Source organism: Aquarana catesbeiana, linkage group LG04 (assembly GCF_042186555.1).
Source record: "Aquarana catesbeiana isolate 2022-GZ linkage group LG04, ASM4218655v1, whole genome shotgun sequence".
Lineage (NCBI taxonomy): Eukaryota > Metazoa > Chordata > Amphibia > Anura > Ranidae > Aquarana > Aquarana catesbeiana.
In genome coordinates, this window is record NC_133327.1 from 286,725,894 (window position 1) to 286,750,885 (window position 24,992).

At 42.0% G+C, this 24,992-nt stretch overlaps 1 protein-coding gene and 1 pseudogene across 1 annotated transcript in view; both read left to right on the forward strand.

Annotated features, from left to right (window-relative positions):
• The window catches only part of MCPH1 (microcephalin 1), a 536,838-nt gene that overhangs the window by 483,286 nt on the left and 28,560 nt on the right, over window positions 1-24,992 (forward strand). The window contains exon 13 of the mRNA XM_073626649.1: window positions 15,475-15,712. Coding sequence (XP_073482750.1) covers window positions 15,475-15,712 — 238 coding nt within the window. The remainder of the gene's footprint in view (window positions 1-15,474; window positions 15,713-24,992) is intronic.
• On the forward strand, window positions 3,833-3,951 carry LOC141141719 (5S ribosomal RNA; annotated as a pseudogene).

Consider the following 24,992-nt stretch of genomic DNA (forward strand, 5'->3'; position numbering starts at 1 on the left):
TCTAGTTTCTTACCTTTTTAGATGTTTTTTTAGCAGAAGGCCTCTTGGCTGACTGCAAGGATTTCTAAACAATGTCAGAATTTTAGAGCGAGTATGCAGAGTGGAAACTGGATTAAAAATGGCAAACGCAGCCCCACTCATAAACATATAGAGAGTAAGTAGGATTTGCAATGCTGGGGTTTCTAAAAAGCGCATTAAGAAAAATGAAATTTTTTAATTATTTTTTTTAAGCCATGCTATGTGAGTGAGAACATGTAACCAATATAAAGTAGGTGTTATCCCAGCTTAGCTGCAAACATGTAAATTACATTTAAGGAATCCACTGATTTTCACTTAGATTTTGTCCTAGGTGTCAGTGTAAGCTGCCTGGTACAATTGTTCCTGCCATACTGGCAATTGCTCAGATCTTTGCACCGGTGTCTCAGTGGATTAACCTCTATATGGGAGTCCCCAAGCCTTGCCTTTCAGCCATCTCCAACAACCTACAAAGCTTGCCTCTTCACATAAGCTTAATGTTTGTTCATATTGGCTCCGTACATGGGAAGTTGATGATTCCATTAAGGTTTTACTTTATTCTCCCTTCAAGGAGGAATAACTCTTTTTAGCTCTATCGTTCACCACGGTATTCCTGGTCCCACTGGTGCCCACAGTAGGAAATCTGTTGATGAGGTGATTCACTCACATTCTTCACTTGATTTTATAGCAGTTCTTCATGAGCGTACACAGCCTTTTTCTCATTCCAGCAGTACATTGAAAAGCCATAAATCCTCAAACTGTACATAACACACCACCATTTTCCACAAAGGAGGCTGTCTGCTGTTTTCTTACTTTCAAATCACTTTTTAGTAGTATTCTGACAGTTTTGGTATTCAGGTTTTGCCCTGTCGTGCCTTGCATTTTGAAACTCTATTAAGTATCTTTAAGCCTAGGTTCTCATTGATGCGATTTGGCATGCCACATATTGCTGGGAATGGCACCGTCCGAATCTGTGCGATGCTGACAGTGCGGCGCCGTACCGATTCCCAAAACCTCAGAACGGTTACACGCTCCTCAACAGATGGTACAGAACCCCAATGGTCCTAAACCACATATCTCCACAGGTTTCAAATCAATGCTGGTGCTGCCATGAGTCAGAAGGCACCTTGCTGCACAACTTTTGGACTGCGCAAAACTTGGAAGAATGTTAGGGAAACGATTACATTACAGTTATGGGCTTGTCTCTTGAGGGAAATCTGGTAGCAGTGCTATTACATGATTCCCTCCTCTCTGTTTAAAAATACAAATACTCTTTACTGAGGCATCTCCTTACCACAGCCAAAACCTGCATTCTAGCACTTTGACTTTGGAAACAACCTACACCCCCTACTAAGTTTCATTGGGTGGCCAGAACTGAGGACATTCCAGAAATTGAAAACCTAACTGTGGCTATGAAGGATCAGACGAAGTACTGGCAGATTTGTACACCATACTACTTTTACCAGGACCAAACACTATTTGCCTCCCAACCGTAGGTTGGGCCTCATCTGGCACTTCTAGGTTGTGGCACAGTGACACTGATTGAAGCGGTGGGTGTGTTCTGTTCTCCCTTTACCTACCCAATTTATACTTCTCCGTCTGCTTTCTTTCTTCCTTCCACCACCCCCAATCTTTTTTATTTTATTTTCTTCCTTTCTTTTTTTTTTATCTTTTCTCTCTCACTGTCTTCAGTATAGTAAGTGTTAACCAAACATGTAATTCCAAAAAAAGTTTTTCTGAGAAGCAGTGGTCACAAATTCAATGCCAGGGACGAAAACTACTTTACCTTAATTAGACCTAAATACAATGAAGAATTTATTTTTAAAAAATTGCCAAAATTTGCCCATTGCCCTTTGGAACCAGTCTATGGCATAATATGGTACCCCTTCTTTTTTCCAGGGTTACCAATGATATTTTAGCTTTTTTTCCTCATGTGGTAGTTTCCCCTAGAAATACTCTTACAATACGCTTCACAGGAGTTCACCTTTGTGAAACGTTACCCCTGTAGGGGCAACTGATTAGGATGGGCTTAAAGCAGAGCTTAACTTTATCAGAGCACCACAAACTGACAACGCTATTTCATTTATTTTTAATTTTCAACTTAAACTTACCCATCCACCCATGTCTCTCTTTATTTTGTTGAGAAATCACTGAAAAACACCCCCTAGCATTTCTAATCATGGCCATTTTGAATAAGGGGAGGTTATTTATGTAGCACTTACTAACCTGGAATTCATCTGTCCTTAGATCAGGTATGCAGGCAGGAGGGTGGGCTTAGCTGAGAAAGCATATCCCTCCAGATGAAAGAAAAAAATGACCATGAAGACTCCTGGGATGTATGACTTCATTTTGCCTAGACCAGAAGCCAGGAAGCTAATCAAGAAATGTAAAAAAGGTTTAAAACATGTAAATATGATATACCTTCCTATGTATTTAAGGCTAGCAGCATAATGATTAAAATTTTAAATATTAACATTGATTGAAATAGTTTAGATCCACTCAAAGTACTTTTTACTCACAAAAGTAAGGCATGATGATTTGAGGTGGGGTTATGTGGGGGGCTGGCTTAACAATTTTTTTTTGTTTTGCCATGGTGTAAAACTCTAGAAGGCAGCAGCATAACCCACTTGCCATAGACTATTTTACAATCCTGTCTCCCTCAATGAACTCCAAGGAAAAGATTTAAAGTTTTACTAAACCCAGGACCCTGCATTCATTATATCTGGTCTCCCACAGAATATGGAAATGCAATTATTTTAGTAAATCTAAACTGTTAAATACCTTTTCTCATCAGCAGTATATAGCAGTCTTGTGACTTCTCTGTGTCTGACCGAGCACTGTTTAAAGCTTGTATGAGGAGCTTTAGCTCACCTCTGATTGTCCTATAAGACTACATGACCCCTGACCCTCTGTTTGGAAAGTGCTGATTGGCCCTGTGCTGATCACTTGCACCCCCTCCCTAAAAAAAAAAACACTCTAGCAATACACACCAAACTGACCATGTGCAGCATGCCTCCAAGGCTCTGTACTATCAGCAGATGGATTGGTGATGGTAAAATAATGGGAGGGACAGAGAAGAAAGGATCAAACAGCCTTTTTACACAATGCTGAGGATTAACCCCTTAGGTTCCCCAGTGAGTATAACAAGAATGCATTACTACATATACCAACTGATTTTCCTGGTGTGGGTTTAGTAACACTTTAACAGTAAATAATTCTCCTTCCATGTTTGTTTACTGTTAAAACTAGCTTGTAAAAAAAAAAAAAAAAGTTGCTTTTTGACACCTGTAAACAATAGATCATTTTGATGCCAGTATAAGGAATACTTTTTTTTTTTTTTACTTGCTAAGGAGTTATATAGTTGGTGAGGTTGAAAAAAGACACAAGTCCATCCAGTGCAACCTGTGTGTGTGCGCTTATATGTTAATAGTACATTGTATACCCCTGTATGTTGTGCTCATGTACCCATCTTATAGTTTTTTTTTTTTAATTATTGATGCTCCCCGCTGATACCACTGCTTGTGGAAGAGAATTCCACATCCTTACCGCTCTCTCAGTAAAGATCCCTTTATGCAGTTTGAGGTTAAACCGCTTCTGTTTTAATGTTAGTGAATATCCACGTGTCTTTTTAAATTCCCTTTCACTGAAAAGTTTTTTCCCTATGCTAGGGTCACTAGTACGGTATTTGTACATTGATATCATGCCCCCCCCCTATATTCCTTATGCTCAGTTTCGTAGGAAACTGCTGCAAAACAGTATCCTATCGGCTTGGAACAATGGGTTCAAGCTCTAGATTCCCAATGTGTCTGATTCCAAAGCCTACAGCCACATCACCCTGAAAGCGCCCGATCTCGTCGGATCTTGGAGGCTAAGCAGGGTCAGGCCTGGTTTGTGCCTGGCTATGAGACCGCCTGGAAATACCAGGTGCTGTAGGCTGGTGCGTCGGAGCCTCAGTTTATGGTTGATAACCAAAAATCTGCAAAGGGGAAAATCCTTCAGTTACCTGGGAAATGGTAACAACATATGCCAACCTTTTTTTTTGAGTTGGGGAGCAGTCCTGGAAGAGGCAACTGTCCAAGAGAAGTGGCCCAGATCAGAAAGGGCCTTGCCCATTAACATTCTAGAAATTCAGGCAGAGCACTTGGTCCTGAGGGCCTGAACATTCAGTTTATGGAATTGTCCTGCCAGGATTCAATCCGACAATGCCACAGCAATGGCCTATATTAATCACCAAGGGGGCACAAGAAGTTGTGCGGCCCAGAGAAAGGTGAATTATAACCTATCTTGGGCAGAAAATAATGTACTTTGCCTATCGGCAGTCTTCATTCTAGGAATAAAAAATTGGCAGGCGGACTACTTGAGTCACCAGCAGTTGTTCCCGGGAGAATGGTTCCTTCACCCCGATAACTTCTTGTCAAAGATGGGGGATCCCAGACATAGATCTGTTTGCGTCCAGGTTCAACAAAGAAATCAACAACTTGTGTCAAAAACAAAGAATCCGCTAGCATGCGGAACAGATGCCTTGCTATTCCCGTGGAATCAGTTCTCACTGATTTATGCATTCCTTCCTATTCTGCCTGCATCCACGACTTCTTCGCAGGGTAAAGCAGGAAGGGAAGTCGGTGATTCTTGTGGCCCCCGGCGGGGCCCAGGAAATCTTGGTATGCAGAGATCGTAAAGATGACAGTAGGGGACCCATGGACCCTACCGCCACGGCCAGACCTTCTCTTGCAAGGTCCGGTATTCCATCCTACTTTACAAACGCTAAATTTAACGGTTTGGCTATTGAGACCCACACTCTGAAGAAGCGTGGGCTATCAGTTTCAGTGGTTTCTACCTTGGTTAATGCAAGGGAGCGAGCCTCCATAATTATATATTATGGAGTCTGAGAAGCATATGTCTCCTGGTGTGAAACCAGGGGTTGCACTCCAGGAAATAGGTCAAAGGTAGAATCCTTGACTTTCTGCAGATGGGGTGAGAAAAAAAAAGCTGGCCTTGATTGCTTTCTAAGGACAGATCCCGGCCTTATCAGTATTATTTCAACGACCACTTGCTTCGCATTCTTTGGTTCGTAACTTTATTCAGGGGGTAACATGGCTTAATCTCCGGTTAGGTCACCCCTGAACCCTTGGGACTTGAATTTAGTTTTGTCGGCATTACAAAACAGCCTTTTTTTGGATCTATACGACATATTCCCTTAGTCCTTTTTGACAAGGAAACAATTTTTTCTGGTAACCATATCTGCTGCAAGAAGGGTATCAGAATTGGCTGTTCTTTCTTGTAAAGAGCCATGTTATTATTGTTTTCAAGGATAAAGTAGTATTGTGTCCTCATCCTAACTTTTTACCGATGGTAGTATGAGGTTTTTATCTAAACCAGGATATTGTTCTACCTTAATTTTTTTCCAGAACCCTGTTCTATGGAAGAAATATCCTTACATTCTCTTGATGTGGTGAGAGCAATCAAAGTCTACTTAAAGGCGACTGCTCAGATTCGGAAAACTGATGTTTTGTCTGTGTTGCCTGAAGGTTCTAAAAGAGGACAAGCAGCATTGAAATCTACTATTTCTAAATGGATTTGACAAGTAATCGTTCAAGCTTATGGTTTAAAGAGATAGTTTCTACCCTCTCAAATCAAAGCGCACTCCTCTAGGGCTGTTAGTGCTTCGTGGGCAGTGCACTACCAAGCCTCCATGGCTCAAATCTGCAAGGCCGCAACTTGGTCTTCAATCCATACATTTACCAGATTCTATCAGGTGGATGTAAAAAGACATGAGGATGTCGCCTTTAGGCGCAGTGTACTGCAGGCAGCAGTATAAGTCTTCTGATCTCACGGTGCCCTACTTTTGTTGTGTCTCCCTCCCCTCAGTTGGCATTGCTCTGGGACATCCCACATAGTAAATACTATGGCTCTGTGTCCAGTGAAGTACGATTAAAGAAAATAGGATTTTTATAACAGCTTACCTGTAAAATCCTTTTCTTTTGAAGTACATCACGGGACACAGAGGTCCTACCCTTCTTTCTAGTATACACGTGTATTGCTTTGCTACATGACTAAGATACTTCCGGTGTGGGAGAGGTTATATAGGGAGGCAACTTTCTGTTTGGGGTGTGCCAGTGTCCAGCACCTGAAGGTGAACTATAACCCACATAGTAATTACTATGGCTCTGTGTCCCATGATGTACTTCAAAAGAAAAGTATTTTACAGGTAAGCTGGTATAAAAATGCTATTTTCCCTATGCTAGGGTCACTAGTACGGTATTTGTACATTGATATCATGTCTCCTCTCCAGAGAGAATAAGTTCAATGCTTGTAGTCTTTCCCCATAGCTGAGATTCTCCAGTCCCTTAATTAGCTTTGCTGCCCTTCTCTGGACTCTCTCTAGTTCCAGTACATCCTTCCAGAGGACTGGTGCCCAAAACTGGATGGCATACTCCAGGTGTGGCTGGACCAGAGTCTTGTATAGTGGGAGAATTATCGTTTTATCTCTGGAGTTCATCCCCTTTTTAATGCATGCTAATATTTTGTTGGCTTTGCTTGCAGCAGCTTGGCATTGCATGCCATTGCTTAGCCTGTCATCTACTAGGACCCCCAGGTCCTTTTCCAACCTAGGTTTCCCAGAGGTTCTCCCCCTAGCAAGTAAATTGCATTCATATTTTTGGCACCCAGATGCATTATTTTACATTTTTCAACATTAAACCTCATTTGTCATGTTGTTGCCCACCCCATTAATTTGTTTAGATCTTCTTGCAAGGTTTCCACATGCTTCATAGAAGTTATTGCCCTGCTTAGCTTTGTGTCATCTGGGGGACCCACTTTCCACACCAGATCATTCCAAGTACTCCCCATTTATCACTACCCTCGGAACTCGCCCTGCAGCCAGTTATCAATCCACCCTATGGTCCATGCCGACAGACTTTAGTTTGTACATTAAACATTTGTGGGGAACTGTATCAAATGCCTTTGCAAAATCCAGATACACCACATCCACAGGCCTTCCTATATCTAGATGGCAGCTCACTTCCTCATAGAAGGTTAATAGATTGGTCTGGCAAGAATGATTCTTCATTAATCCATGCTGATTACTGCTAATGATACAATTTTCATTACTAAAATCTTGGATATAGTCCCTTATCATCCCCTCCAATAGCTATTGATGTCGGGATAACTGGCCTGTAGTTCCAAGGGATATAACTCGGCCCTTTTTTAAATATTGGTGCTACGTTGGCTTTTCTCCAATCAACTGGTACCATTCCAGTCAGTAAACTGTCCATAAAAATTAGGAAAAATGGTCTGGCTATCACTTGACTGAGTTCCTCAAGATGCTATTTGAAAAAACACACAGTATTTACTTGTAGGTTTTAAGTAATACTGTACTGAGTAACATTTTCATCTATGTCAAAATACAATTTCTTTATATTCAGGCTGATCAGAATGAGTATGTTGCAAGGATCAGTTGGTGCAGGAACAGACTAAGATGAGTAAAAAAACAGCTTTATGAGGCGTTTTCTTCTTTTAAAGGCCAGAGATGTCTTTTAGGGAAACCTACCTAAGAAACACATGGAGGCTTCCTTTGCTGACCCCTCCTTCTGAAAATTCAAGTTGCCTGGCTGCTATGATTTTATGCTTCAATACTTTGAGTCACTGACCTGTAATAAGTATATACTGTAGTTAAGACATTCGATTATTTATTTTTAATGATTTTCCTGATTGTCATTCTTGTTCCAGGCAGCTTGCATTTTCAGAACAAGGTCCACAATGGAGGACACTTTATTTTTTCCATGTCAGGTTTGCTTAAAGCAGCTATGGTCCAGCTTAAAACTTTTTCTCTGCATACCTTGTACTCGCTGATCATTGTCCCCCATTCTGCTGCTATAGTTGGCAAGATGGGTTCCATACTGTGTTTTGGGAACAACTGCATGATGATAAAAACAGCACTGGCAGGCATCATTGATAAGCTGTAGCAGTGTTTGATATGCACACAACCTCACAAGGTTTTTAATAAAAAAAGGTTCCTTATTAACACCTATTAATACCATAAGAAAATGAAAATATTCTAACACATTAGATAAAACCTGATGTATTGGATTCAAGATATTTAACACCTTGGATAATGCACGTGGTTGGAACTTTCAAACATCAACTGCATTTAAGAGTGTGAATTGCTTGCTATGTGGAACAAGAAATTTTCGTCAAGTCATATTTTACATACATAAGCCATATAGCATGGTGTTTATACATTCAATACCTGTATATACAACACTTTACTTTTGCCGATTTCTGGTTAGCCAAAGTAGTTAAGGAGGCATCTAGCAAACCTTGTTCCTTTTTTTATCCTAGATACCATCTTTTCTTGTCATCTGTTCCTGTTTAAATTCATACCTGTGTTGTGTGATTGTTCTGTTAAAGAGCTTCACCGCATGGACAGGAGTGCTGGTGATGGATTTCTGACTTAGTAAAGTATGACATGTACTGTGTGTCCTATTCACCCTCCTCACTCTTCCATCAACCAGTCTAGGAAGTCAGTTGTGTGCACAAGCTCACTGCTATGAACCATGCAGATACCAAACTACTTAAGCGAGGATAAATTCTATTTACAAAACAGACTGTTTCATGTTAAAAGGCATGTTATACTTTGTGAATGCTCTGTAATTCTGCACTTCTTCACTATTGAGTTTTTCCCTTGCTAATTTTGAAAAAGATTGGTATGCCAGATATTTGTTTTAAGTCATTAATTTTCTTGCTACCAGTCTTTTTTCATTGGCTAGAAACTGATTTTATGTTATGACATGAGAGTATATCAAAGCAGTTGTTTATATTGCTTAATAAAGAGACATGTCAGTTTCTGGACCTTCTCTAACTGGTCTGCTAAGCATAGAGCAGAGAAGCTCAAAAGCAAGAGAGGTGTAGCACATCTTCACAATATGATAAATTACCCTATTAGTACAGTTCACTAACTTGGCACACAGAGGAAGTCTTATGTGTCCAATCCAAACATTTTTCATGGTAACCTCAACACACATTCTTAAAGCTAAAAAATGCTCTCATCCTAGGGTCGGTCATGTTTTCAGAAATAGCTAACAAATGGCTAATTTATTTATTTTTACCAAGGGAGTCTTGATTTATCATAGTGTACTGTCCCAGCTGATTTTAGAGTCTAGTTTTTGCACTATTGCCTTTTATCCTTTGGTTTGTATTACTCCTAGAATTGGCCACCCAGTGTTTCTTGGTAGTAAATAACTTATACTTCTAGTGATGACAGAAGTTTAAGAATTACACCTACATATTTAATGACTCTACTAAGCAGTGTTACAGTATATATCATATGACCACAATCCTAACTTAATGAAGATTCTAAAAAAACATTTTTTTTTGTCGAACTGAGTGAACCCATGGTAAACAACATTTGGTACTCTGAAGGTATTATCTAAAATAATGATCTCCATTTTTTACTCAATGTTCAGTAGCTCATACAAGTTATCTCAATTCCCTGGAATTCATAAAGATCGGCACAGACAGATTTTGTGAACGTGTCTCTCATGCATTCTAAAAGTGGTGCAGCATCCTCCAAATTCATGTACCTGTCTAGAACTTGCACTTGAATTTTGGTGCATGCTGCGCCACATTTAGAATGCATGTTAGACATTTTTGCAAAATTTGTCTGAGCCCATTTCTCTCTGTGTATAGCAAAAGAGAGTTGGTCTTAATTAGCTTTACTGTTGCAAGATACAAACTATTAGCTTTTTATATTGAATTTGTTGCATTTCTTTGCGCAACAAGTGGTACATTTTAAAACAATGTTAATATGGTGCACAAGTCACCGTGTTGCTTATGCTTCATGAATTTGGCTTAATACATTAATAAAAGGGATTAACGCCAGAAGCAGCTTTATTAAATTCCCCCCATTATGCCTTGCAGTAACATGCATTGTGTTAAGGCAACCCGTTCATTTCAATGGCCTGCCTAACACACCTAAATGCACTAAAAAAGGTCCATGTACTAGTTTTTTGCGACACAGGACACCACAATGCATGGTAGTGCGTTTCCCTGTGCTGCAGTACGCCGTAATTTTACCATGGAGCAACCTGTGTGAGAACAGCCTAAAGTGCTATCTGAATTTTCTGCATAGTGGTTGGATTTCCTAAGGAAAAAAAAACTTCTATAGATGGACACAAACATTGCTAGCGTTAAAATATCATATACATTGTGCCCAACGTGAGCTATATTCAGTATTTTTCTGGTAATAAAATTGGATGACAAATTTTATAGTAGGAGACACTGATTTCTTTTATAGGGGGTTTTGTTAAATTATCTCGTAAACTTAGTTTTAACAAGCAGAAATTGTCCACATATTTTGGTTTATACACATTTAAATCATACAGGACCAAATACTAACTAGTTACCAGTCTTCAAAATGATTCTTTGTACTTTTGAACTCAAGCTAACTTTAATGGTCTGTACAGTTGTTCTATTTGCAGTTTTTTGAATGAGCATCTTAGATACTGTATAATTCCTATTTGATTTTAAGTAATCAATGCTTTTGAATGAGGCCATATCAAAAGAGCAGTTTTCAGGTGGATTGTCTGGAAGCCTTTACGAAGAAAAAAGAAAAAAGTTTGAAACATTGATGTGGTTTATTAACGCAAGACTTTTACAGGTTAAATAAGCATTAAATAACTGCTATAAACATTCTGCTGTGTTCTCAATAGACCAGTTAAACTAATGAAACCCAATTAGTTTATCCTAAAGGCACCTATTACATTTTTAAAATGTATTATGGTATGCTGGATGTCCAATTAACCCGTAAGCCATGGCAATATGAAACAATATCCTACTTTAGGAATAAGATTTGGTAGCTAGAGGAATAATTAACATCATTTTGGAAGGGTTTGATTTCATGAACTTTGAACATGAACTTCTATCCAATAAGGTAAATTGCTGTAGCCTGTAGCAAGAATTTATCTTTAGCTGAGCTGCCTGCAGTGCAATGCCTTACCACAATTTGCACATCATGCATATTGTTTGCACTGCCTTATTACAAATATTTGTATTTGAATGTTAAAAAAAAAAAAATCAGGAGTCTGTTCCAGTCTTGCTACATACTTATGGGCCTTTTCAATTTTGACAATGCGTATCTTGAGTTTTAGGAACAGAGAGCAATCACTTTATAGTTATACATATTTCTGCTCAATCTGTATCTAGTCTTGCATGATAGTTGATGATTTCAGTACATGCTATTGTACAAAACCTTGGGGCAAGCTCTACTCCTGCTCCAGTGCAAAGATAAATGTGGGGATTACGTTGCATGCTTTTTTGAAAATTACAAGCAAAAATGTTTATTAAAGTGGAGTTCCACCCAAAAGTGGAACTTCCACTTATTTGTCTCCTCTCCCCCTCCAGTGTCTTTGACAGGTATTCTGTTCCCACTTCCGGGAGTCTGGGCCGCGGCACGTGACATCACTGCGGGGCTCCCTCCTCTTCTCCCTGTCGCCGGGCCAGTAGGAGAGAGGAGTGGGGCCTCGCGCATGCGCAGTAGGGTTTACTGCCTGGTACCCTTACCCGCAATGGTGGCGGCAGCACCCGACAGCTGATGGAAATGTCAGCTGCGGTGCCGACATCGCTGGACTCCAGGACAAGTAAGTGTCCAATTGTGAAAAGCCAGCAGCTGCAGTATGTGTAGCTGCTGGCTTTTAATTTTTTTTTTTTTTTTTTGGGTGAAACACCGCTTTAAAGTGAAACTTTACACCCAAAACATATTTCCTTGAAATTATTTATCTTGCTGCTATTTGCTCTTTTATGTAAAAATACATCTTGCTCAGAGTAATTTGCTTCACTAATTACACAGTACAGGGCACGGACTTCCTTAAATCATTAAGGCTATCAGATGATGCGATACTGCAAAAAAAAAAAAAAATTGCAGGGACATACCCTCTCTATAACCCTTCCCACTCCCAGTTAGCCTTATTTTCTTGCTACTGTACTTGATCTCTCTACTAAGAGAAGCCTACCTTAAATGGTGTTTTTGTTCCCTCTCTCACTGTCTGGATAGTTTATTCCAAGATGATTCCTTCATCCTGGTGGTTGATGCCAGCCTGGTATGCTTATCATGGTGAGTAAAGCCAGGAAAGGAGTATGTCCTACTTACTTACCAGTACATCCTGCTACTGGTGCAGTGAGTACAGAGCGGGAGCCCTTTTAAACATTCACCCAGGTTGCCTACTTAGTTTTCATTTTACAGTATGTAAAGACCACTGTCCACCCTTCTAGATGTTCCAGGATGGGCAGGATTAATGACTTTTTGGCAATCAGCCAAGACAGCCAAAAAAGATGGCACCTTAGTCTCTGTTTGCTCTGCGCTTATGAGTTATGATCAGTTATGAGTCCAACCACTTGATGACTTGACAGTTCATTTGAGAGCACAATTACTTGTGACAGTTATCTTTACAGCATGCCTTGAATGATTTTTGGCAAACCGTTAAATTGATGGGTAAAGTTCCACTTTAGGGCTTTCTTTTTGGTAGTCTGTCAGTCGCTATCTGGCCTAAGACCCAGAACCATGTCTCTTTCCTTACAGATTCCTCTGTCCATAGTCAGCTGGATTTTTTTCCCTTTAGCCGTATGCTACTGTGTGAATGGGTTTGTGGATACACTTAGGCAAATTTTCAGGATGAGGCCTCTCCCTGTACATATGTGCATGTTTATCTGTCTCAAATGCTAATCAGCAGAACGGGGATGAAAACACCAGCTCCAGCCGGTGTCTTGGGTCCTGATTGGATAGATAGCAGCACAGCTATTGGCTCCCGCTGCTGTCAATCAACTCCAATGACTCAGGAGCCGAGTGCTGCTGTCTTTGTCAGTGGACACAGCAGTAGGACACGGGAGCACGTCCGCACAAGTGCCCCAGGGGAAAGTGGTTCTCCAATGTGGCACTCAAAGAGGAGGAGCCAGGATTGTCGCTGAGGGACCCCAGAAGAGGAGGATCAGGGCCACTCTGTGCAAAACCAGCTGCACAGAGGAGGTAAGTATGACATGTTTGTTCTTTTTGTTTTTTTAAAAACAAATCTTTTTACATATAATTTACCGATCAAAGTGAGCTTATCTCTAATGGCAGTCTAAAATGTCAGCTCTAGAACAAGTGGGACCTCTGCCACTGACAAATACATTTATGATTATTCCCCTAAAACACACTGCAAGAAATGTTCATCCATTTTATTCTTTACTTTTATTTGATGTGTAGGTCTTAAAACACCTGGATGAAAGAAGTACATTTCAAATATATTTGAAAGGCATATATAGATTACAGTTGGAATGAAATTAGTTAAAGTGGATGTAAACCCAAAAAAACTTTTTTAATTAAGGCTTGCACCTTGTACAGTATAGGATTTCCTGTCATCTGTGCCCAGTCTTGCCACAAAGAGTTAATCCAGCTCTGAGCAGTCCTCTTATCTTTTTTTAGTGAGCTAAAAATGGACAGAGAAATAGGAGTCCGTTTTCCCCCCTTGCTGTGAGTGACAGGTGATTACATATCTCATGCACAAGTCTGAGACGGACATTCTGTGTACTTCAGATCCCCTTCTCCTTTCTTCTCCAGCTCTCCCAGGATTGGCTGCTCCACACCTCAGCATGATTGGGCATGCTGAAGTCATGTGACCTTTCTGGGTTTTTACTGGATGTTAGTGAACATAGCAGAAGTTCAGTGTAAGAAATACGCAGGAGAAAATGCATGTTGACAAGGGGAGTGTAGAGGTGGGTGGGGAGTCTACTGACATCACGACTCCACCCACCCAGACCCACCCACAGAATCTGCAGTTTTTTGGGTCTCATAACAGACAGAGGGGAGACATTTGACAGGTAAGGATACATGCAGAAGGCATGTATATCCTTATAGATAACCACTATAGTAGTTTAGAAAGGATTAGAGTGGGTTCACATCCACTTTAATACTAAATGCTTTTAGGATCTGCCCTTTGGTAACCACCCCATGATTTTCATGCTGAAGGGTCTGTTTTATGTGATTTATTATATTATTGATAAAACATTCTACCACTAAATTATGATGTCAAATATTATAACATACATGTTTGGTGCCTTCCATCTATGGTAAAAAAAACTATTACAATTGACAACCATGGGAAACCGTAGTAGAAAGATGATGCACAGGGACAGATATGTTCTTTGTTTTCTTCTGTGAGTGTGCAGGTAAGATTCCTTAGGCTACTTTCACACTGCAAAACCACGGTAAAAACGATGTGCGTTATTACCGCGTTTTTGCCGCGGTAAAAATAGCGCTAACGCCTATGCGTGTTAATCGCGTTTTTTAAGCGTTAGCAAACCTGACCATGTGACCTTCCCCACAGTTTCTGGGTGGTTTTAAAGCGTTTTTACAGCGTTTTCCATTCATTTCAATTGGGATAGACGTTTTTACAGCGCTATTTTATGCGCCCCAAAAAAGCTGTTTGCAGGATTTTTTCCAACGCACAGCCAGCGCAACGCCTCAGTGTGAAAGGTTACACTGAGATACATGGGGGGCGTTTTTCATGCAGTATTTAGGCGGTAATTTTAGCGCTTAAACGCCTGAAAAATGCCTCAGTGTGAAAGGGGCCTTAGGGTTCGCAGGATGCGTGGAGTTTATTAGCATGCTCTGTACATCAGCGTTGCACTGTATGGTGTAAAGTTTGGGGTTGTATAGCTCAAGTGTAGCGCCATCTAGCAAGTACAGTCCGCGCCAGAAATTGTAATTTAAGAGCTTGTTGGCTCACTTTTATTAAAGAGAGTTTTAAACAAAGTTTCATAAAACAAAATCAAAGGGTTTCCCTCGCAGGGGGGTTTCATCAGTAACACAAAACTAGATATCCCGTCTCTTGGCTCTTTTTTGCAAAGAAATAGACAATCATCCTACTGGCTTATACATACAGTCATGCCGCTCAGGCCTTCCACTTCAGGGCCACATCCGTCTTCCACAGACCTTGCTGCTTTAACCCTCAAGTTCGGGTGGGGGGCTGGGGTGGAACCAGAACCATGGTCATGTCACTATTAATAGCCTAGCACACACCTGATCAGTCAGTGTGCTGGTGGTTCTGACAATTTGGGCCCAGGTTTGGAGGTTTCTTCCCCCCAACCTGGTTCTCTACGAAATTTCCAGGCTCCAGGTGGATTTTTTTAAACAATGGGAAAACTGAAAAGCCAGTTTCCTCTCAATTAGGCAAACCCCCTGGAGCCCCTCAACCTTCTTGATTGAGAATCCTGGGTTAATATCACCCTGGTGGGGCATTTGCTCTGCCTCCAAAATTTGGAGGTTCTTGGAAGTCGTACTAAAGTTTTTAAATTAGGATGGTATTTTTGTATGGCATGTATGGCATGATTTGCAATCCTATAACAGAAAACATGAAGCAACGTTGTTTCCTTTAATAGAGAGTTGTCTGATTACAATGTGTTCAAATGTTTGCCTTCTTCTTACAGATTTGCAGATTACAACGCCATCTATCAGGAGGAGAATATTATCGGGATTTCTTGTCCAGCATGCCACCCCTGTTTATATCCCCAAACAGTGATCCTCCAACTGACAAGCTCTCTGACGTGGTGCAGCTTTGTGGAGGAAAAGTGTGCAAAACACTACGCCAGGCCAAGATCTGTATTGGAGTATTTATGGGGAAAAAGCCTCCAGACATGATTAGTGTCTCTGAAAAATGGCTCTTTGGTAAGAGATTTTTTTTTTCAAAATTTAAACATGTACACATAAAAGAACTGCCTTTTCATTTAAAACATTAACTTTTAGAAATATAAAAGAGTGATGGCAGAGAGAACACGTGGTCCATCAAGTCTGTCCCATTTTTAAAAACTGTCTTTTAGATCGGTTTGTCTCAAACATGTTTGAACCCCCTTACTGTTGATTAACTCGCTACCACTGCTGGAAGTGTATTCCAAGCCTCAACTACTATTTTAGTAAAATATTTTCCAAGGTCAGTAAAACTCAACATGTTTCAATGCATACATTGCTCCCTCTTCAGGATATGACACATACAAGCTACGTTTACCTACCTCTTAGATGCACTCTGCCATTGTTTTGTTTTTCAGTATACATTCCTTTGTGAGAATTTGTGGTCAGTTGCTGGAAGAGTAAACTATATACCAGACTTTTATGCTGGATCACCAAGCTCCCCCTTACTAGTGTGAGGTATTGGACTGTAGATTGTTTTTTTGTAAGCCTTATGGTACACAACTAGTGACTGGTCTTTGTTCCGATAGAACCCCTTTTAGAACTGCACTCTACCTATCCTTTAGCCATCTGCATATTCACTGAACCACCCAAGGTTCTAGTAAGTGCTAGTTCGTCCAACTTTTTTATGGGATCAATATGTGGAACTGTTTCAGATGTCAAGATAGGCAATGTCCACAGCACTGTCATGGTCCAAACATTTGTTATGTAGTCAAAAAATTCAATCAGATTTGTCTGATATTATCTGTCCTCAGTAAAGCTGTTTTGAGACCGCCAAGTTGTATATTTTTAAATGATCAATAATTCTTTTAACTACAACAGATGGTAAACTCACTAGCCTGCAGTTGCTACCGTCTTTTTTTTTTTTTTTTTACTATCCTCCTTTTGTGGGTAGTGTGGCAGAGCAAGCGCGTGCCACTGTTTAAAATGGTGGTTTACACAAGATTTTGTAAGAGGCAAGCACACTAATGGCACAGGTGTGTGCTGGCTTCATAAGAGAGCCACAGTTAGAGCTCAGGGCCCAACCCTCCAGAGGGGAGCAGAGTGTGAAGGGAGCAGTAAGAGGTGCTCGTATACACTGTGCACAAATATAGCAGAGTGGTGCATATGGCTCTGATTTTAAATTTGCACAACCCTAAGTCTGGTAAAAGGTGGGTACAATCAGAACAATTCTTCCCGGACTGTTTGTTGAGAGGTCTTCCATGGCTCTGCCAAGACTTATTGAGATAAGTATAAGTATCATATGTATAACCATTCAACCATTGCGGTAACATTAACACTGATCAGGATTAATAAACAATTGACCTTGTCTGACTTGTCTCCCTCAGGTCTGACCCCAGTAATTAGCTCCCTGGGACTACAAGACGATTCTTTTCTCTCTAACTTTCAGGAGGGACAATTTCACATATGACATTTCTGGAGTGAGGGGCAATAGCGATCATTGTCGGAAATCTAAACTGTTTGAGCCCCCTCTTCATTAGTGGAAAGAGATGCAATTATGTTACTACTTGGAGAAAAGTGATCTCTCTCTCTCAACCTCCACAGAGGTTGAAAAAATGTGTTTATCCAAGGAGGTGATTCCACTTGGCCTTTTACAGTCTTACTGCATACTAACACCCCCACTTCCAAAATACCTGGCTAAGCGGGAACAAGACCTACACACTTCCTTCACTAACCAACAAAAGAATAGAATAATACAAATGATCTATAGGTCACCCGTATCATAAAAAACCCAAGAGACCGTATATAAGATGCCAGACCGAGTTCCCACAACCTTACATAAATTATTCTCACAAAGTTCCTCACTGTGTTGGAGATGACTGGAATAGGAGGGTTCCATGCTGCGTGTTTTCTGGTCCTGTGCAGGTCTCAACAACTTCTGGACACAAGTTAAACACTGAATAGTAAAATTAACAGATGTCTAAATGCCAGATGTCGCTACTGCATTTCTGCTCCATTTAACTTGTATGTCGTTGGAGAGCTATACGCATTCTCTACTGATATTTTATTCAGTGCAGGAAAAGCATGCATTCGATTATTTTGGAAACAAACTGTGGCTCCTCCCATCAGTCTATGGTTCACTAAGAATAATGTAATCAAACTGATGGAAGAACTCATGTCATCAGCAAATCATAGGGAAGATTGTTTTGGTGTGATTCCTCTTAACTGAGTTTACCTGCTCGCCTGAATATCGATATATACTGGGTTCCTAGATTTTAAGTTATATTATAAATATCCATGGATTATGTTTTTAAGCTTAACCAGCATTGGCCATTATTACCAGGTCCTTATGTGAGCTGAATATTTGTTATCTAGCTTCCATACAGTATGTGAGCAGTGTTAGAGGCTATGCTGTATATTTTCATTGTTCTCCAACTGGATTATTTATTCCTGTATGACCTAAAAACGGAAAATAGAGTTATTTACAAAATAAAAAAAGGCCCCCTCAATATATACAGTAAGTAATGTGCCCAGTTTTCATTTTTTTGATCTCATGGTATTTTTTCTAACGTCACTAATGTGGCTAAAAAAAATGTTTTAGCTTTTTCTTTAGGATTAGCCAATCCCTCCTCCTTACAGTATCTCACAAAAGTGAGCACACCCCTCACATTTTTTGTAAATATTTTATTATATCTTTTCATGTTTAAACACTGAAGTAATGACACTTTGCTACAGTGTAAAGTAGTGAGTGTACAGCTTGTATAACAGTGTAAATTTGCTGTCCCCTCAAAATAACTCAGCACACAGCCATTAAGGTCTAAACCGCTGGCAACAAAAGTGAGTACACCCCTAAGTGAAAATGTCAAAATTTGACCCAAAGTGTCAATATTTTGGTGGCCACCATTATTTCTTTATTGTACATCACAGGACACAGAGCCTCAGTATTTACTGATGGGTTATATAGGTACCACTAGGTGATGGACACTGGCACACTCTAGACAGGAAGTTTTAGCCCCCTATATAACCCCTCCCCTAACTGGGAGTACCTCAGTTTTTTTCACCAGTGTCTTAGGTGTTGGTCACGAGTAAAGATGTGCTGTGCTGAGCTCCGTTGGAATATCCTTCTGGGCCAAGCCACGCAACCGGATCCATTCGAAGTGCTTTTCTAGGCTGAATCAAATGGTACCCGGGCCTAGTGCCTGAAGAAACGAGGTTCTGCCTGTAATGTTTTTCCTTTTGGAAAACTGGACCCCGGTATCCAGTATTTGGTTTTTTCAGCTATATCCCTGGCAGGGTGCTTTACAGGCCCAGAGCTAGGGTCCCCTTTTTTTTAAGGCGGCCCTAGTCCCTGAAGGTTTCTTCAAATGGAGCCCACTGTGAGAGGTGAAGATTGGGTCTGTTACCACAGAACCCTGCAGCCAGATAAGGTAAGGGAGATTCCTAAGGTATTTTTCTACTTTATGTTTTTTTCTCCTTTAAGTAATGTTGCTATGCCTAAAGTCGCCACCTGGGGCTGTCAAGAGCACATACCTTTCCATGCCTGTCTTTTTCGTCTCTGTGATCATGCTGCACGCTCCTCCGAGTCAATGCCCCAGGTAGGAGGTGGGATGGGGGGTGTTTTTCTCTCAAACAATGTCTCCCCACAGTCTTCTTTAAACTGAAAGGCCATAGGGCAGTCAGCGGAACCCGCACCACCTCCCGCCGCCACCACCATTATGGTGTTTTTTTCATCCACCTACCCTTGGCTCTCTTCCGCCCCAGCCTCCCCTCCATGGCGATCCGATCGGGATCGGAACCCTCGGCTCGTGTGGGAAAGCAGGGCTTGTTTAAAAAAGGACAAGGGGAGGGGCGGTATGGGTGCCTGTAAAAAGGGGGCGGAGCGCTAGCGCGACGTTTGGCGTGGGTTGACGCCCACAACAAGGGCTAAACGAGGCTATAAGATGCACTCTTTTCGCAGGTGCACAGCTCAAGGAGGGGCACAGAGCGGATGGAGGGCATGTGAGTGTGGCTGACACAGGCATCCCCAGGCAGCATTTACTTAGCACCTGACTGAGCCTTTTTATCAGCGGTAGTTGCTGAACTATTGCTCAGCAGTACGTGCATTTCTGGTTGTACCTCGGCATTTGTGCTTGGCACCATGGGCAGAAGAGGTACAGGTACCCTGAGAAATAGGGGGTTAAGGGGATCTCCCTCAGGCTCTGAGGACCCCCCTCTGCAGCACCATCTCCCCCTGAAGAACCTAGAGAGGCTGTTCAGGATGAGCCTTCGGGGTCAGGGGCTACATCTGCTGCTGGCATTTCAGCCCCTGTCTACATCACTCAGGAGGTTTTTTCCTCAACCATAAATGGATTAGAGGAAAGATTGATGGCCGTGATTACATCTTCACTAGGGGAAAGAAAGAGCATTAGATCCCCTTCTACCCAGGACCCTCAAACAGAGGAACTCTGGGAAAGAGGAGATGATTCCCCCTCTGGAGATAGAGATGAGGATAACTCCTCTTCCGGGGAATCTAGTGGGGAAGGTCCCTCCTCAGCTTCACAGGCTGAGAAATTGCTGGTGCAATCTCTTACTGAGCGGGTCCGCTCCACATTCAAGTTACCCGTATCTGAGCCGATTGAAAAACCCACATCTAGTTTGGGTTCACTCAAGCTGCACAAGCTTTTCCTGTTCATTTCCTGCTGGAAAAGCTTATTTATTCTAAGTGGGATCAACCAGATAAACATTTTTTCCCTCCTAAAAAATTTTCAACTCTTTATTCTATGGAGGAAAAGTTCACAAAGATGTGGGGTATTCTGTCAATTGACGCCGCTATCTCCTCTGTGAACAAAAATTTTACTTGCCCGGTTGACAACACTCAAATGCTTAGGGATCCAACTGATCAAAAGATGGAATTCCTTGGAAAGTTCAGTAGCTCAACCTGCAGTGGCGGCAATTGGGGTATGCCAATGCCTTAAGAGATCAATTAAAACAGTTGTTCAAAGTTTTCCCTGAACAGCAGGCCCAAGAATTGGCCGATCTACCAGCAGCCTTGTGTTTTGCGATTAATGCAATCAGAGATTCTATCCTGCAGACCTCTCGTCTTATGCTTGGGCTGGTACATATGCATAGAGTCTTGTGGCTGAAAAATTGGTCAGCCGAAACTCCATGCAAAAAGCTCCTGGCGGGGTTTCCTTTTCGCAGTGAAAGGCTCTTTGGGGATGACTTGGACAAATATATACAAAAGATATCAAGTGGGAAAACTACCCTTTTGCCCATTAAGAAACGGAGTAAACGTCCTTCATTTAAAAGGACTCTTTCTCCAGTGCCTGGGGCGTCTGCCTCCAGGCAGTCGCAACAGCCTCCACCATCAGATTCAGGAGGAAAAACTCTGAATCAACCCCAAGGACAAAAGAAATCCTGAGGGAGGAAATCTACAAGACAGTACGCTAAAGCCTCTTTATAAAGGGGCGCCCCCGCTCGTTTGAGTGGGGGGAAGACTGCTACAGTTCTCAAGGATCTGGCAGGAGGAGTTTCAGGACAGATGGGTGATCTCCACAATAACTCTAGGTTACAAACTAGAGTTCCGAGAATTCCCGTCTCCTCGTTTTCTCAGATCAAATGTCCCCAAAGACCCAGAGAAAAAGAAGTCTCTCTTCCAAGCGTTGGATCGACTTCTGTCGCAAAAAGTAATCATGGCAGTTCCCATGCAAGAGCAGGGGTTGGGCTTTTATTCAAACCTTTTACGGTTTTCATTTCCAGTTTGCAGCTTTGCCTTTCGGACTAGCTACTGCACCTCGGGTGTTCAAAGGTTCTGACTCCTCCTCTGGCCAGATTAAGGCTCTTAATAGACTGGTCAGTAGCCCTTCTAGACCAAGGCTTGGTCACCACAGTCAACTATTTGCAATACCTAGGTTGGGTTCTCAACCTAGAGAAGTCTTCTTTAAAACCAGTAAGAAGACTAGAGTACTTGGGTCTAATCATAGATACAACCCAAAAAGGGTGTTTTTACCCCAGGCAAAAATCAGTGCAATAAAGGAGCTGGTTCAGCTAGTCAGGACAAAGAAGAGTCCTTCTATTCGCCTTTGTATGAGATTGTTGGGAAAGATGGTGGCTTTGTTCGAAGCGGTTCCCTATGCTCAGTTTCATTCAAGACTGTTGTAAAACAGTATCCTATCTGCCTGGGACAAGAAGGTCCAGGCATTAGATTTTCAAATGCGCTTTTCTCCAATAGTGCACAGGAGTCTCATTTGGTGGTTGGTCTCTTCACCCCGACATCTTCCGGGCCATTTGTCAAAGATGGGGGATCCCGGATGTAGACATGTTTGCGTCCAGATTCAACAACAAGATCGACAACTTTGTTTCAAGAACAAGGGATCCACTTGCATGTGGGACGGATGCGTTGGTGACTCCATGGCAGCAGTTCTCAATGATTTATGCATTCCCTCCTATTCTGCTGCTACCACGACTTCTTCGCAGGATCAAGCAGGAAAAGAGGTTGGTGCTTCTAGTGGCCCAGAAGATCTTTGTATGCAGAAATAGTGAAGATAGCGGTAGAGTCCCCATGGACCCTACCACCACGTCCAGACCTGCTATCGCAAGGACCAGTGTTTCATCCTACCTTACAAATGCTAAATTTAATGGTTTGGCTATTGAAGCGCACATTCTGAAGAGTCATGGGCTTTCAGGCCTGGTAATTTCTACTTTGATTAATGCAAGGACGCCAGCTTCCAGTGTCATTTATTATAGGATCTGGAAGGCATAGGTCTCCTGGTGTGAATCCAGGGATTGGCATCCCAGAAAGTATGTCATAGGGAGAATCCTTGCTTTTCTACAAATGGGGTTAGAGATGAAGCTGGCCTTGAGTACTATCAAGGGCCAGGTCTCCGCCTTGTGGGTATTGTTTCAACGTCCGCTTGCTTCACATTCCCTGGTCTGAAACTTTATACGGGGGGTAACACAGCTTAATCCACCGGTTAGACCACCCCTGAACTCCTGGGACTTGAATTTAGTTCTGGCAGCATTACAGAGACAACCTTTTGAGCTGATACGACATATTCCTTTTGTCCTTATGACAAGGAAGCTAATATTTCTGGTAGCCATTTCTTCTGCAAAAAGGGTATCAGAATTGGCGGCTCTTTCTTGTAAAGAGCCATACTTAATTGTTCAAAAGGATAGTGTAGTATTACGTCCTCATCCTAAATTTCTTCCGAAGGTAGTTTCAAATTTTCACCTAAAACAGGATATTGTTCTGCCTTCATTCTTTCCAGATCCCTGTTCTAAGGAAGAAAACTCACTACATTCTCTGGATGTAGTGAAAGGGGTCAAAGCCTACTTGGAAGCAACTGCTTAAGTTCGCAAAACGGATGTTTTGTTCGTGTTGCCTTAAGGTCCTAAGATAGGTCAGGCAGCGTCGAAATCCACCATTGCTAAATGGATTCAGCAGGTAATTTTTCAAGCTTATGGTTTACAGGGGAAAGTTTCACCTTTTCGAATCAAAGCGCACTCCACCAGGGCTGTTAGTGCTTCATGGGCAGTGGATCACCAGGCCTCCATGGCTCAGATCTGTAAGGCCGCAACTTGGTCTTCATACATTCCCCAGATTCTATTAGGTGGATGTGAAAAGGCATGAGGATATCGCCTTCGGGCGCAGTGTGCTGCAGGCCGCAGTACAGGGTCCTCAGGTCTGATTGCTCCCTACTTTTGTTTGTGTCCCCTCCCCTCAGGTGGCATTGCTCTGGGACATCCCATCAGTGAATACTGAGGCTCTGTGTCCTGTGATGTACGATAAAGAAAATAGGATTTTTTATAACAGCTTACCTATAAAATCCTTTTCTTGGAGTACATCACAGGCCACAGAGCTCCCGCCCCTCTTTTTTGGGATATGTATTACACACGTATTGCTTTGCTACAAAACTGAGGTACTCCCAGTTAGGGGAGGGGTTATATAGGGGGCTAAAACTCCCTGTCTAGGGTGTGCCAGTGTCCATCACCTAGTGGTGCCTATATAACCCATCAGTGAATACTGAGGCTCTGTGTCCTGTGATATACTCCAATAAAAGGATTTTACAGGTAGGCTGTTATAAAAAATCCTATTTTTACAGTACTGCCTTAACCCTCTTGGGCATGGAGTTCACCAGAGCTTCACAGGTTTTCACTGGAGTCCTCTTTCACTCCTCCATGATGACATCACCGAGCTGGTGGATGTTAGAGACCTGCGCTCCTCCACCTTCCGTTTGAGGATGCCCCACAGATGCTCAATAGGGTTTAGGTCTGGAGACATGCTTGGCCAGTCCATCACCTTTACCCTCAGCTTCTTTAGCAAGGCAGTGGTCGTCTTGGAGGTGTGTTTGGGGTTGTTATCATGTTGGAATACTGCCCTGCGGTCCACTCTCCGAAGTGAGGGGATCATGCTCTGCTTCAGTATGTCACAGTACATGTTGGCATTCATGGTTCCCTTAATGAACTGTAGCCCCCCAGTGCCGGCAGCACTCAAGCAGCACCAGACCATGACACTCCCACCACCATGCTTGATTGTAGGCAAGACACACATGGTTGCCGCCACACACGCTTGACACCATCTGAACCAAATAAGTTTATCTTGGTCTCATCAGACCATAGGGCATGGTTCCGGTAATCCATGTCCTTAGTCTGCTTGTCTTCAGCAAACGGTTTGCGGGCTTTCTTGTGCATCATCTTTAGAAGAGGCTTCATTCTGGGACGAGCCATGCAGACCAATTTGATGCAGTGTGTGGCGTATGGTCTGAGCACTGGCAGACTGACCCCCCACCCCTTCAACCTCTGTAGCAATGCTGGCAGCACTCATACGTCCATGGCAAGGCCTGTTCTAAATGGAACCTGTTCTGTTAAACCACTGTATGGTCTTGGCCACCGTGCTGCAGCTCAGTTTCAGGGTCTTGGCAATCTTCTTATAACCTAGGCCATCTTTATGTAGAGCAACAATTTTTTTTTTTTCAGATCCTCAGAGAGTTCTTTGCCATGAGGTGCCATGTTGAACTTCCAGTGACTAGTATGAGAGAGAGAGCGATAACACCAAATTTAACACACCTGCTCCCCATTCACACCTGAGACCTTGTAACACTAACTAGTCACGTGACACCAGGGAGGGAAAATGGCAAATTGGGCCCAATTTGGACATTTTCACTTAGGGGTGTACTCACATTTGTTGCCAGCGGTTTAGACATTAATGGCTGTGTGTTGAGTTACTTTGAGGGGACAGAAAATTGACACTGTTATACAAGCTGTACACTCACTACTTTACACTGTAGCAAAGTGTTATTTCTTCAGTGTTGTCACATGATATAATAAAATAGTTACAAAAATG